The 15,665-nt window shown below is 48.3% G+C and overlaps 1 protein-coding gene across 1 annotated transcript in view; it reads left to right on the forward strand.

Annotated features, from left to right (window-relative positions):
• Positions 1–5,984: 5,984 nt before the first annotated feature.
• Positions 5,985–15,665, forward strand: part of DDRGK1 (DDRGK domain containing 1) — a 36,453-nt gene continuing 26,772 nt past the window's right edge. The window contains exons 1-2 of the mRNA XM_068679542.1: positions 5,985–6,141; positions 11,580–11,741. Of these exons, the coding sequence (XP_068535643.1) occupies positions 6,000–6,141; positions 11,580–11,741 (304 nt within the window). The 5' untranslated portion in view covers positions 5,985–5,999. The remainder of the gene's footprint in view (positions 6,142–11,579; positions 11,742–15,665) is intronic.

The raw sequence follows: 15,665 nt of genomic DNA on the forward strand, positions 1-15,665 counted from the left end.
AGTGAGGAGCTGCCGAGGTGGAATAGAGGTATTTAAAAGCACATCGTGCCTTCGTCTGTCCTTGCACGTGCAATTTTATTTCAGGGTCATTTGCAGAAAATAAAAGTGCCCCAAGAAAGGGTCAACTTCAAAATTAGCCCGGGGAAAATTAACTCAGAGCCTCGTCCGGCTGAGTTCTGGATACCTCCAGGGGAAGCTATGTCCCCTCCTCTGTGGGCCGGTGCTCCAGCATCTCACCAACCTCACGGTGAAAGCATTTTCCCTTCTGTCTCAGTGGAATTTCCCTCGCCGCAGCTTGTGCCCTTTGCCTCTTGGCCTTGGGCTGTGCACCTCTGCTTAATTCTTTTGGTGATAAAAACGCTGTCAGGAGCCTGGATCAGTTCCCTGGCCTGTGTCACCCCCTGGTCCTGCGTGCAGAGGGGAGGCACGGGCACAGAGAGAAAGGCAAGAAGCCCTGGAGGTGACATTTGGGAGCAGCACAATTTAGCCTCGAGCCAAGGCGATGTAAAAAACGTCTCCTTGTGCATCCCGAAGAGAAATGCAGGCTGTGACTCAAGCTGCTAATGCTGAAACCGCGATGCCAAACGGCGAGCCACACTCGCATTAAGTGGGTTTGCAATCCAGCTCAGCGCACTCGCTGTGAGTAACTTGGCTAGGAGAACATATTTTTTTTGCAGCGAGAGCCTTACCGCGAGCAGCAATCACATTAGATTTGCAAATTCCCCTCCGTCCCCGGGGACAGCCCGAGAGACACCGCTGCGTGACAGCAGCCGCCCTCCTTCAGGTCAGGGCAGGTGGTGGCGGATTTTCTCCGCCTGCCCACGCTCCGCAAAGGAGCCAAGCTGAGTTTTGACATCTCTCTGCTTTTCTTCTCCTTCGTGGACGTGCTGAGGGAGGAGAAGAGCTTTCCATAATTTCCATCGCCGTGCTGGTCACTCACGTGGCTTCGTCATTCGCTCCATCCAAACGGCGGTGGCTGCCCCGAGACCAAGACAGCTTTTTTAATTAAAGGGCTTTTAATGGAAACAAGTGAAGCAACTGATGAAATTAAACTGGGGCTGCAGCGACAGCCTTCTGAACTAATGCCTCCTAAAGTGCCCACGATTTACATTCGGAAAAGACACGGGGAGCTCATTAAGGCTCTAGACAAACAGCGCGGCAGGCCGGGGTGCCGAGAAGAGGGCTGTGCAAGCCACGCTGTAAGGAAAAAGATGCCCAGAATGATATAGCAACCACCAAACGTTAATAACACCCAGGACTGGCTTCCTGAAGAAGGTCAGTAGTTGTCTCTTTGATTTTCAGCCACAAAAGGCCAGGCACAGGAAAGGAACCGGCTTGGGGCTGAGCTCAGCTGCACGGAGTCAGGCACGGGTGGTTTCCAGCAGAAAGCTCTCCAGAAGTGCACCCTCCTGTCTGGGAACACCTCTACTCACATTTAATTTCAGTTAGGAGCCATCCCGTATAATTTACAGCCAAAAGAGATGAAGAAAGCAATGTGGATGAGTTGTTAGAAGGACGCCATGTGGTCCCAACCACTGGGTTTGGTGCATTAAAATTTCAGACTCTGAATTTCAGCCTCAGGGATTTTGCTTCTCCAATATTATTGTTTTTTTGTTTGTTTGTTTGTTTGTTTGTTTGTTTTTTGTTTTGTTTTGTTTTCTCTAATCCTCTATTAACACAGCAGTCTCCCTCCCCAAATACTTCTGAAGGCCCGCTCGAAAGAAATCCTTAGCCTCACCGCATGGCTCTTAATTTTACATTTTTATTGGCCTTATTTGTCTCAAATCTTCGCCCAGCTTTTCAAGGCGAGAGAGGCTTTCATCTGATCTCCAAATCTCACTCCCCTCCCTGCCTCTCCCAGCCTTTAATACCTGCCCCAAGAGCTGTGTTTGGGCCAGGCACTCAGATCTGCAGAGCAGAAACGAGCTGCTGCGAAACACAACGCAGCAGGACAACCCCCAGGGTGGCTTCTTATTTTTATTTAGATTTTTCTGCTTAAGATAAATCAGAAAGTTGCCTCGAGCACCTCCAAGATGTATTATTTTGCTTTAAACAAGACATCCAAGTGGAGCAGGGAGAACACACCTCCCAAAACCTGATCCTGCAATCCCCTGAGTGCTTCCTGGAAGGAGCTGGAGACTTTCTGTGCCCACTGGCACTAAAGCAGCGGGTCCAGAAACATTTCTGTTCGCTAACACACTTACAGGAAAGCACTTGGAAGAACACCAGACGTCCCCATCCAGGAGGCAGGGAGCAGGCAGCCAGAAAAGCCTTATTTTGCCCCATAAATACATTTTTTTACACAAAGGTTACACACATGCTGCAAATCCAGGCATGCCCAAGCCCTGCAAAGTAATCATCCATGTGGGAAAATTGTTAGAAAGTTCCCCGGCATAAATTTGGGCGTTAATTTGCTTTTTCCTGGGTAATTCCCAGGCACGGTTGAAGGCACAGAGCAGTCCAGGAACCACTCCCAGCGCTCCCTTTGCATCCAGCCGCCCTCTTCTGGAAGGCAAAACATTTTTACTAGCAAGAGGGCATTTTGTGCCAGTTGGCCACGGGGCTCAGGATACATTTTGTTGCTGTCTGCACATCTGCACATCATTTATTAACACAGACAAAGCCGAATTGCCTCTGCTTAGGGTCTCATTATCGGACATCAGTGCAGGGTGGCACCGTAAACTGAATTCAACCCTCAAGGACTCCACTGCCTGCTGGGGTAATGGATGGTGGTATTGCAAAGTGCTGATCACTCACGAAAATATACATAATTCTTGTATAAAATGAGACATTTTTTGGAGGGGGAGGGAATGTGCTGCTTGAGCTTTTGTCAAAATAAGGAATAATTTGAGAAGTCCCATATATACCCACAAAACTGCCTGTTTTGGGATCAAGCACTGCCTGCAAGTTGACCGAGGAAATCACTTGGGTTTGCAGGTTTGGGATTACTACAGTCCCACCGTAGTGCAGCATTTGTAGGAGAGAATGGGATGAGTTTTACTCCAGCTGGTGGTCCTTTAACTTGATAACATCCATGGCCTCACATGGCCCGGGCACCTCACATATATTTCCCTGGTGTCTCGGTAGAGAGCAAGCCCCCATATCCTTCAAAAAGTCCACGGTTATTAAAAGAACCGGAGGGGGTTTTCCAGATCCAAACTAGGGGAAATATAAAAAGGCACCCGAGAAATACAGCCCTGGGGATGTAAAATGTTGCTGAACAAACCCTCACGGCTCAAAGCGAGCTGAGCAACCAAGCGATTCTCTTTCATCTCCTGTAAAATTTGAGCTGCTTCTACACGGCATAATGGTGACACCTACAGGAAAAAAACTCATCCTCTAGCTCTGCAGCCCTAATAGGGTCAGATGACATCACATCTTTAATATCACCGCGTTATTGAAGGCTGTATGAGCTCGGTGCAGAGCACAAGCCACTGCTTCGCCAGGCTGTGCCCGCTTGCTATTTTCTCAGCAGTGTTACTGAACTTGATACAGGACTGCAGGACAGCAAAGATTACTCAGATGCCTAATTTAAGACTCGGTCATATTTCGTAGGACGTTTAGGATGATCTCTAATCAAAATTAATTTTGATGAAGTGATTGAGTTATAGCTTTAGTTCTGTCAAAAAGCTGTTTAACACTTGAGAGAGGAGGAGATAATTGAACTATTTTAGCCTCAAGTATTACTTTCATGTATTCTTGCGTTATCTCAAATACAAAAATTATCTGATGTTAGGAGATTGAGGCAAATGACTCCTTTTAGAAACCAGGGTCATTCCCCTCATCACATTTCGTTTCATCTGTGTCAGGATTTGCACATTATTCAGCATCTGGCTACTGACAAGTGAAATATTCTGCAGATAAAATAACTAAAACCAGTGTTTTAAACTTCCATTAAATAGTCTTCACTTTTCAATTTTGCAGGCAAAGTTGTGGAAGAAAAATACAGACATTTTTCATTCATTCATTCATTCGGGTTTTATTTTTAAAACCAACCCTGACTCTTGTATAAGATATAAAATAACCATCCACTGAAGCATACACTGAAGATAATCACTAGGAAAGCTGTAGCTCATAATTTATCTGATTGTGTGTATGTGCAATTTTCCCTGTGCTTCAAAAGCTACCAGAAGAAGCATCCTCTGCAACCAAACAGTGAGCTGCAGAATAACCCGGTAAGACAGAAACAGACCACAGAGAATTCAGTTTGAGCAGAGCGTTAACAAAGGGGCACTGTTGTTGTTTTACAAAATGAGATTTGAAAGATTATTATGAAAATAAAACTTTGTAATAAAACATTCAGCCTATAGTTTAGTTGCTTCTGGAGACCTGCCCGCTGTGTCACTGGCTCTATGTTATTAGCAATTTCTTAGTAATATCTGGTTGTTCTGTGGCAGAGATCTGCATTTATCTCAAGCACGTGGTGGGATGTGCAGACAGTGCTGTAGACCACAGCAATGACTAATTAGCAAGCAGCTCTTCTGATTATGTCCAGTTGTCCAATGGCCTTTAATATCCATTTTCAACTCATTAAAACATTTCCCCCCAAAAAACATAATCCCTCCAACAACAAACAATTTTTAATAGGCTACACTAAAGCGCTCTAAGGCAAGAAGGGGCTAGATCAGTCAGAATGCTAAAACCACAATGCAAGTCAAAACCAGCAAAGCCTAAAATACTTTTATCCTCTCTCACGCAAGGACTGGGGCTGAGCCCAACAAAGTTTCGGATCTATGAGCAGGCGACTTCTTAAAGCAAGGGGAGAGTTTGCTCTCCCCTCTCCAGCTCCAAGTTCCTGCAGTATCTTTCATGTCGATGTTCGTTCTGGCTAAAAAAAAAAAAAAAAAACAAACGCAGGAAAAAAAAAAAAAAGATAATAAATAAATAAATGATATATTCCATGCTCTGGAGCACTGCACGGTCACAGAGCAAAGGGAAGTGACAGGAGGCAGATCCTCCATTTGGCTGCACATCGGCCTTGGATGAGCTTAGAGCAGTTATTGGGCTACAGCCAAAGGCTGCCCCCAGCTAGAGCTAGCTCTGCAGGGATCAATCAATGCAAATCTGACTTTAAAATATATATATATATTTCTCTGGGCAGCCCAGTTTTCTGTGGTTTTACTGAATTAAGCCAGTTTACTACGTGAGACAAGTAGCTTTGGGTGGGTTCAGGGTCAGCATCTCTTTTTGCAAAGTTGATGCCGTTCAGGACATGTCACCACGGCATCTCTCTGGCTACATTAGCACTGCAGGGCCAGACAGTTCCAACCTGAGCACATTTCAGCTCCTTTACATCCCACACACACCGAAAAGAGGACAGAAAAAGCTCCTCGGGGGTGCAAGGCAAGCTTACACCCTGGTGTAACAGCAAGGGAGACACCTCAGTAGTGACCCCAGTGTTGGCAGGGAGTCGTACCCTACAGCCAGGCCTCCATTTATAAGTGATTTTCCCTCATAACATTGAGGGTTTTCCCCTCGTTTTTTGGGAACTGGGGGGGTTGGGGCTGGAGGAGGCTCAGGGCAGAGCTCATTGCTCTCTGTTACTGCCTGAAGGGAGCTGTGGGGAGCTGGGGGTCGGCCTCTGCTCACGGGTAACGGTGGTAGGATAAGAGGGAACGGCCTCAAGTTGTGCCAGGGGAGGTTCGGGTGGGAAATGAGGCGACATTTCTGTCAGAAAGAGCAGTCAAGGGTGGGGACGGGGTGACAGGGAGGTGGCGGCATCCCCATCCCTGGGGGTGTTCAAGGGAAGGTGCTTGGGGACGTGGTTCAGTGGGTGACAGCGGTGGTAGAGGGGTGATTAGACCAGACGATCTCGGAGTGCTTAATTTATTTAATTTATTCAATTTATTTAAATTTATTTAATGTATTTATTACTCCCTGACCCCGCCCCTCCACAACCCCACCTCAGCCCCGCCCTGAGGCGGCACCGCCCGCCTCTTCCCCGCCCCTCCCCTCCGGACCGTACCAAGTCCCTTGTCCCCCCCCCTCCTTCCCCCTTTATGTCCCCCCCCTCCCAGAGGGCTCAATGGTCGGGGCGGGGGCGGGCTGTGGCCATGGCCGTCCTGCTGCTGACGGCGGCCGCCGCTCTCCTCGCCGCCCTCCTCTTCCTCGCCTCCCGCTTCCTCCGCCGGCCCGGCCCAGGTGGGTCTCGGCTCCGGTTCTCCCTCAATTCCCCTTCCCGGGGCTTCTCCGGTTCTTCCCCTTCCTCCCCCCGTCCCGTTTCAGAGGGGCCCGGTCCCCTTCAGGCCCTGCTCCCGCCTGAAGGAGGTGCGAGGGGGGGGGGGGGGGGCGTCGCCATGGCAACCGGGGGGGGGGGGGGGGGGAGCGCCTCGCCTCAGGCCTTCCCCTGAGGGAAAAAGGGGGGGGGGGGATCTATTTGGGATCCCCTGGGATCTTTTAGGATCCCGCACCCCCCCCCGAGGCGCTCCCCACGCGTGGAGCCCCCCTGGATGCGGCCCCTGCTGGCGGCTCGGCCCCTCAGGAACCGTAGGGGGGGCGTGGAAGTGCGTTGGGGTCCCCCTCTCAACGCCTGGTGAGCTCCTTTTGAGATCTCTGAGGGGAAAAGGATTTAATAGGATCCCTCCCCAGCTCGTATGGATCCCCTAAGATCTCCTGGAGCACCCTGCCAAGCGTGGAGCCGATATTCCTCTCACACACCCCCAGGGCCTCACACCCAGCCAGCCTTACCCAAATTTTGCAGAATTTGCCCCGCTTCCCCGGTCAGCCCCACGCTGTGGGGTGATGCAGCGCTTCCAAACGCTTCTAAGGAAGAAGTTAGATATTTATTTCTTCGGTAAGCTCACCGACACGGCTGTATTTCCAGAGGGAACGAAGGGAAACGCTGTGAGGACTCGTGCTCAAATGTTTAGCCAGGACAGCCACGGAAGCCTTTGGTTATATAATAACACTAGTCCCAGAATTTGGGGCGTTTTGTGTCTGTTTCATGCTGGTTTTGGTGTTTGGGTTCTGTCTTGATGGGGTAAGGTAGCTTTGATAGTTGTTTTTGTTTCTTTTTTTTTAATAGGTAAACAAACAAAAAAACCCACAACAATATAAACATAGTCACGCTACTGCAAGAGTATATGCCGGTAAGGACTTTGTGTTAAAACCAGTTCTTACCCATTAAAAACTAAAGTTTCCAGTGTGTTTCTTTTACGCTGTTTCTTGTACAGACCTGCTCTAAGTCTTTCTTTCTCAGCAGCATGGAAACTGATGAAATTTCATCTGGTTTCTAGTTACGTGGGGCTGAGCTTCTGGTAAAAGCAAGTGATAAACCTCCCAGAGAAATGAGACTGCTGGAGATGTTTTATTTCCTCAGCTTCGCTCGTATCGTGACTTAAGCAAATCAGAAGCTTTGAGGTTGGGGAGGATTTCTTCTTTTAAAGCATATAAAATTCTAACAAAAGCGAAGGCCAAACAGGCATTTTAAATGATCTGAATTCTCCAGAAGCCTTAATGCTATTTTTGAGCAGCCTGGTTAAAGTTAGCTTCGTTTCAGGGTAATTGTTGTGAAGTTGCTTTTTCAAGGGCATCTTTTTGATACTTTGAAATCGGTCTTACCTATTTTTATTGTGTGGTTTATGAAAATTTGCTACCTGAATGTGTTGATTTCTATCATTTTGAAGTTCTCTGCGGAACTGCAGTTTGTGGGGATGAATTTATTCTCCTTGCACAACAGAAAATTATTTTTCAAAACCACTGGGGGTGTTGCGGACTAATTACATTTTTGCAGAATTCAGTCTTAAACCAGAATTTCTTTTCCTGTCTCTTGTGTAGAAAGTGGAAGCTGCTAGAGTTCTGCTAGTAAACCCATCGTGTTGTATGGAAAGGACGTGAAACCAGGGAAGTTTGAGGTAGAGAACAGGTGGGAGCTTTCTTTCCTTGTAGCGGCTGGGGCTGCGTGGCAATGGTGACCTTTCGTGCTCTCTCTCGCAGAATTACTCTTAATAAACGTTGTAGAACAGACTGCTTTAGCTAAAGTGGGAGGCTAACCATCACAAGAGGTAAATCCTGTAACTTTGTATTTCCTGCGAGAGGTCATTTCAAGTAGCAGAGTGCTTCCAGCGCTATCAAGCCCGGACTTGTTTGCTGAGAACAGAAAAAAAAACGCAGCCTTGCTGCCTTCAGCACACGGCTGGCATATCTGGTTGTGACCATGCCCTTGTACGATAAGCAGTGTGAGGCGAAAAGACCTCTTCAGGGACACGGAGCCCGCTTCCTTCCACCTGTTGGGTGTTGAATCGCTTTCTCATCGAATTTCACAGCTCAGGTTAGCACGGAGGTGAAAGGCACCGAGGTGGCGGTGGGAAGTCCAGCCGGAGGGTGAGGGTGCAGCAGGTGGAGCTCTGTCCAGTGGAGATCAGCAGCCAGGAGCTGCGTCTGGACGGCCTGCCTCGAAATTTGCCACCCAGGTGTTAACGCTGCTGGACCTGCTGAGCTGATACACCTAAAGATAACATGCTGCAAGCTAAGCAAGGGAAAATATATTTGCTCTGAGCAAGTAGAAATTTGCAAAGCTTCAGAAAGGAGCAGGCTCCTTGCTGGGGGGGATGTAAAATGAGGTCCAAAGAAGCTCTGAAAGGTTTTTCAGTATTCTTTGTAATGAGTGTGTCACACATCCAGTTTAGGAAAGAGTTCTGCTTTCAGAGCAGAGTTCTGCTCTGTTTCTCTTTGAGAAAGAGCTCTGACAGCGTGACCACTGTCTCACAGCTTCTGTTCTGCACTGGCTGACAAGTGGCATGAAATAATCAGCTACAGCCTCTGCTCTGGGCTGATGTTTCTGAAAAGACAGAGCTCCTCTCAGCACAGCAGTGACCTTGCTGTCCCCTGGAAGGAGGTGTTCCCTGCTTTTGGAAAGGCTGAGTCAGAGAGTGGAGAACCTACAGCTTAGAACAAAAGCTGAACCGAGCTTTGAAGCCACATCCATTTTCCAGACATCTGTTGAATTTTCTGGTTTGTTTGTAATGCCCATTAATTGAGGGCTTTATCTAATTAATTTCTACTGACCTGCCATTCTGCAAACTGTCAAGCAACTCCTGGAGTTGGAGGGGTTTTCAGAGTATTCTCTGTGCTGTTTGGAGCCACCAGTCACACCCTCTGTGTGCAGCTCCAGTCATCTGTGATGCTTCCAGAGCAGAGGGGAGGGGAGAGAGCATGTCCAGCCTTCTGGGTACTGAGAGGACCAGAGCCACGTGGGCACGTTGGATGTAGTAAAGCACCCCTTTTTCTACTATCTGACAGTTTGTAGTGTGTAGGTGTCTTCTGCTCTTTGTCTGAGTGCTCTGGAGAGCTGAAAAGATGAGTATTGTCCAACAACTGCCTTGTACATCTGCCCATTATATGGGTCAGCTTTGGTGGTTGGTTCTTGGTGTGGTTTTGGTTTGGTTTTTAACTATTTTCTGAGCCCTGTTAACACTGGTCAACTTCGAGAATTGCCAGGTCACCTGGAGAGAATTAAATTGAGGAAACGGATAGCTTTATTCAACACCTCAGCTTGAAAGGACTGTGTGGCTTATAAATAGGTTCCTCTCACAAAATGCTCAGTGGTCTCTGTTTCACAGGATGATGGGAACACAAATCAAGCCCCAGAATGAACGAGCACTGAACCTTCACAGCTGGTGCGCTGTGCACCTTTGGCAGTTACTAGGACAGAGACATTGAAGCTTTCAGGTGAAAGGATGCTGAGGTTTGGATGGCAGGGCATCTCAAGAATGCATTAAGAGAAATACTGCATGTGTACGAGAGGACTTTTTTGCAGCCTAAGAGTATTTCTGGCACTTCAGTAATGTCCCAAGTAAGCAGGCTGCTGTTCTGCAGCGTAATGCTTCCCTCACTGCTGAACAGCGTTCAGAGCAATCATCAGCATGCCACAAATAAGCCTGGGCAAGTCTTGAAGCCAAACGATCTGATCCCTGGAGCCTACACGCTGTAATTTCTTACAGACCCGGTTTGGTCCGCAGACAGAAGGAGGGGCTGGGCACAGGAGGGTGACAGCAGCGTGGCCGTGCAGTGACTCAATTCCAAATGTCACGGTGCTGCAGTTAGTGCTGGGGGACTGCTCGCAGCAGGGTTGCAGCACTCCTGAACTCTGCTGATGGCTTTGCTGGCCAAATGCTTCCCCCGAGTGCTCTGCTCTGCAGCTTGGGCTGAGCTCGGTGCTGCTGCAGCTGTGTTGTTATCAGCTCCACTGCCTGCTGCTTTGAAGCTGGCTGAGATACCCTGAGACGAGCTGCAAGCACACCTTTGATCGTCACGCAGATGCAGTCGTAATGAATCTTATTTTTTGATCGCAGATATGCTAATAGCAGGGTTTTTTTTAGGAAGGCATTGTTTGGATCAGCGGATGCTGGAGACTTGGCTGAGCGTGGAGAGCATTTTGTGCTCCTGCTGGGACATCACAGAATCCAGCCAAGCACAAAAATGTGTCCCGGGCTTAAGTAAAAGTTCTGCAGCTTTCTGAGACCGTTTGAATGCCGAGCTGAACGAAGGCCGTAGCAGTTAATTCTTTGCAGGACCAAGCAAGTAACAACACACACAAACATCAGTTACCCTTATCAAAGGGATATGCAAAGCGGGTATCGAGGATGGTGATGGCAACATCATCGGATTGTTTTGGCATCAGTACCATAGTTGATAGCAGTGGGATCGTGGTGGTCTCAAAAAGAACCTGTGGGGCTCTGCAGTGAGCCCCTTGCTGCTTGCTCTCAGCTGTTCCTCGCTTGTCAGATCTCAATTAACAACAGGAATATTCAGCGGGGTGACAGCATGAGCTGCAGTGACCTTTGGAGCTCTGGACTGACTTCTGCTCACGCTCACTTTCCACGCGTGGATTTGTTGGAGACGTTGTTAAATCGGTGTGGTAGGATGAAGATTCCCCGTGTCTTTGGCTGTGTGCGCCTCTAATTTGTGGTTCTGGCTTGCTGTTCAGGTTCAGTTTCGGGTATGCTGATTTACATATTCCATAGTGAAACATGTATGCAGCCAGGCTTGAATTCAGATGAATCTACTTCTAAGCGGCACAAATGCAAAATCAGAAATAAAAATCTGAATACTGTGGAAGGGAAGAGAAGTACTCCTGGGTCCTGCCTTCTGTAAGTCAGACGTGACTGGCAGGCTCACCACATAAAGAGAGAGATTTTCATGGGGAAGGGAAGAACAGATTATTTGGATCAAATACAGGGATTTTTTGAACAGTTTGGGGGAAGGGGCTTTTTTTGAGGCTGTAGTCTGTCAGGTCAAACAACAGTAGCAGCATATAGCTAGAACGTTTTCTTTAGTGGTCAGTACGGTGGTGCAAAGCTGACTGCTGTCGGTGCATGGTTCTTGTTAGTCACAGGAAAACAACTTGCAAGTGTCTCCTGCCTCTCAGGGAGAAAAAAAAAAACACACAAGAGAGGGGAGATGTTCTGTCATTTAGAAAACAGCACTTAATAGTAATATTTTAAAAAAATATTTTAAAAATAGTATCTAGTAGTACAATTAGGAAACAGTACTTCTGATTGCCAGGGTTGACAGGCAGAAGGGCAGCTGTAGCAAGCTGAGGTGACAGCTCTCTCACCGATATGGTTTCCTTCTTGCAGCTGAAGAGGAACCCCAACAAAATGCGGCGGCGGCGGCAGCAGTGGCCAGACCTCGGCCCCACATCGAGGAGCGAGGTGATGGGATGCCAAGGCGCCGGAGGAACATGGGGAGCCGGCTGCTGGCCCAGAGGAGAGCACAGCAGGCAGAAGAGTGGGCGGAAGGTAAAGTTTGGTTCGGTTCATCTTCCAGACGTGTACATGGGCCTGAGCAGCAGATGTTGGGCTGCAGTTGGCTCCTGAAGAAAAGTTTTCATTTTAGCAGCTTGGGAATCATTTGCAGCTTGACTGTGATCTGTGTGACTTTCCAGTTTCCTTACTTGCTTCACAGAAACTGCCTTTTGTATTTCCTCAGAGCCATACAGGTTAAATTTGGGTAACTAGAATCATCACTTTGCACTAAAACATCAAGCAAAGTACTTATCACCATGATTCCTCTCGCTCTCAGGTCGTGGGTGAAGCGCTCGGGGTTTCCACTAGAGTGCAGATAAAAGTGGACCTTGCTTCACTTGCGTTTGCAGCAGAGATCAGGGCGATGCTTTTGGCCCCTGCTAGGTGGGAAATGCTGAGCAGGCATTCGTGCGAGGCCATGATTAGGAGATAATTGCGCTTTTCCCCCCGCTCTTCTTGTCTTGCCGTTGAGAGAAGCTCATTTTCCGCTCACGTTGGCAGGTGAACGTGCTCTCCAAGCCGCTCGTGTCCAACGAATGGAAAATTGACAGGCCTGAACTTTTCAACTTTGCTCAGTTCTTTTCATGTGATAACATCCTGCGAGGAAAATGAAATCAAAAAAAAAAAAGCTTTCCCCTTAAACTCCAGGCATCAAAAGTTTCAGTGCCAAAGGCCGACAGTGAAGCTGTGAAAGCAAAAGGCTTATCTTATTTTGTCACTTTAGCTGTAAAAGAGTCTGTGTCACTGGGCTTTATAAATAATTCTTTCGCAGCTTCACTGTGCATCAGATGCGAGTGCTGCAGCTCTTGCATGAAGTTTCCTTTGAGATGACATTTCTGTTTATTTTTAATTTCTTTATGTTAAAACAACTTCTGGCTCTTTTGTTTTAACTTCTGCATGGTTTTTGTGTTTCGTTGTGGATTTTTTTTCCTTTCGTATGCTGGGATGGTTTCTCCTAGTGCTGTAGCACCGGTACACAGCAGTGGCACCAAAGGCTTTGGGGAATGAGCACAGACATCAGCAGGAGAGCCGTGGAGAGAAGCTCCTGTCCCTTGTTCCTGCCCTGAGGTGCAGTTATTTGGGATTATTCCCCTCTGGTACAGATTGGCCGTGTCTGTTACACAGCCATTACCCTGGGCGTGAGCTGCCTGTAGTAGTGTAGAGCTTGTTTGTTTCTTTTTTTCACTTAAAGAAAGATGAATTACATGTTTTGAAGCCTCACTCTGTGAGTGTGTGGAATAACTTCTTAATTTATTTCCTCTGGGCAGGGACCACGTGTGTTTTCACTGTGTCACTGCCATGTGGAGCAGTTTTGTCTACTGCCTCCGCTTACCCTGTTGAAACTGCGAGTCGTCCCAACGACTTGCAGGGTTCTGTGTTACAAAAATTAGTTGGCTCACGTGGTAACACCACCACATCCCTGCAAGATTCCTGGCACGGACCTCGGGAAGGGCGTGAGGATCCCCAGGCCACATCTACCTTGCTGCCACGGCCATAAAGAGCTGTCAGGTGGGAACTGCTGCTCCCACCAGATCACTCTGCTGGCCAGGATCCCGTTCTGCTGCCTCTAGGAAACATCTCAAAGCAGCTCTTGCAAGCTTTGGAGTTGTGGTTAGGGTGAGGGTTTTCTGTTTTCCAGCTAACAATCAGATTTCAATTCCAGAACGAGCGTAAGCTTTGGGGGGTACAAAACCTAGCAGTTTCTGCTGCCTGTGCTAAGTTGTGGCAGAACTGAATCTCTCCTGTAATAATGGGTTAAGGGGCACCAAAACTGGGAGCAGAACCTCAGTAACTTTGAATTGTCGCTTCTGTAGTCAAAATCTTATTTATTTGCAAGTCTGGGTGAGAAGGAGTCACGTAAAACAAACGAGGACGGTGAATGATGGTTTTGAATATTCAAATCTCTGCCCATTGCGAGTGGAGCTAAATCAGGTTGTAATTTCTTCCTGTAGCTTGGGTGGGGTGAGGCACCTAAATGACTTGCAGGTCGGTACAGACAGAAAAAGCAGAGGGGGGAAGCACTAAAAGCCTCGACTTTCCTACCAGACCTGCAGCCCACGCCTCGTGTGGGCTCCTTGTTCACGGCTTCCACGTGGGCTGCGCTGCGCCGTGGGGGCAGCCCGCTCATCGGGTGCCCACGCTGGCTCGGTTTGGCTGAGTAATGGTTTTCAGTGGTGAGCTGAGGACTTGGTAAGGTCACCACTCTTGAGAATAGCAGCGTCTATTAATACCAGCCGATGACCACAGGTTGATGGGGAAATGTTTGTAAGCGGTGACGAAGGAATTCTCAAAATGACTGAGACCCCCTCAGCTGGGTTCTGCTGACACAACTTCCAGGCTGGCTTAGCAAAGGTGGGTTTGGCTGGTTTGTGGCACCCAGCTTCATTCTAGCCATCACACTGCTGTCTTTCCTGCAGCTCAAAGCAGTCTTGGAGGCTGTTGTACAAATCGACATGCCTCGGAGGACGTCTGCCCTGCTACAATGTGCCCCTCTGCCTTTCCCTTTGCAGCCTGAGTCTGGAAGGAGAGCGGTTGGTGCTGGAGTTGTGTGGTTAGCTCGCCTCCGATATCCCAGCCAGCAGGCTCGGTTAGCTCTGGGGTGGCTTAATTTAAATTGAACCCAGACAGAAGTGGCTTTGTGGGGCTAACTCCAGCAAAGACAAAAATAAACTCACTGCGAGGCATAAAAGGGGGCGGATGACAGGCGTTAATCATTTAGGGCAAGAGAGGTCGAGCTAGGGAGGGGAAGGGGATAAATTGGAGTCAGGTTGTGGATCATTTGTGGCACACAGCAGTGAAAACAAATAGCAGCAGCCATTTATCCCATTTATTTGTTGCCTGACCCTTTTCTCTGCGTGCATCCACTCGGACTCTAATTGCCTTTGGTGCACGCAGTGGTGTTTTGTCAACAGCTTTTCTTTGGTTGCTGTTCATGTGCAGAAAAAGCAGTTGTCTGCTTCTGGAGCTGAGCTGGTGCTTCTAAAGCTGCTCGTGGTGCCTTGAAGGCTGTAAGGAGCTCGGTGGTGACATAGGAACCTGCCTCAGCACTGCTTTTTCACTTCTTGGAGCAGAAAGCTCCCCAGAGTAAAGGCTTTAGGGCTGCAGTTTCCTATCAGGCCATAAGAAACTTGCAGGGATGAGCTTCTAACAGCAGCTATGGTTGGATCGCCTCGATCCTTCCGTGGTAAAAATAACGAGGAGGAGGATCCGAGGCAAATGCCTTCGCTTGAGGGACTGTTCAACATTATTTCTGACAGCGACTTTGTACAGACACGTAGTGAGAAAACCTGCTTGTCTCAGCGCATGGTACAAAGAGTTTGTGGAGAGACAGAGGCGTGCCTGGGCATATTGCTTCTTCCAAGGGCTCTTAGCCAGTCAGCGAGGGGGGCACGGGTTTTCCAGTCCAGGTTTTCTGTCACTTGGAGTGGTGTCGTGGGCGAAAACCGGCTGCTGACGCCCATAGAGGGGCCGGTTGGGGTGAGAGGAGAGGAACGTGGGCTGCAAAGTGTCGCCACCACACCATGATTTAGGGCAGTTATTTCTTAAAGCAGCCTTTCTTTATGATAACGATCTCCAAACCACCGAGCAGAGCAAAGACCACTGGGCATCCTCTGGGTGGAAGGCTTTGGTGGCTATCGGCGGCGAGGCTGAGCTTGGTGGAAAGAGAAACAAGAAGAAAGAAACAAAAAGAGAAGCATGTGCCCGAGCTGTCTGCCACGATCCCGAGGACAAGGGTTTGCTTTTTGAAAGGGGCTCACCTTCACATCCCACAAACAAATGACTTAGCTGATTTGGTCAGTTGCAAAACTAAAATAAAATAAATGGGATTTTGTGTGCATTATTATCTTTCAAATATGCATTTTTAAAACAAAGTAGGGACTGCACCAAAGGAATAATCTGGTTTAATCAACAACTTCT

This window comes from Anas acuta, chromosome 4, assembly GCF_963932015.1.
Source record: "Anas acuta chromosome 4, bAnaAcu1.1, whole genome shotgun sequence".
NCBI classification, from domain to species: Eukaryota; Metazoa; Chordata; class Aves; order Anseriformes; family Anatidae; genus Anas; species Anas acuta.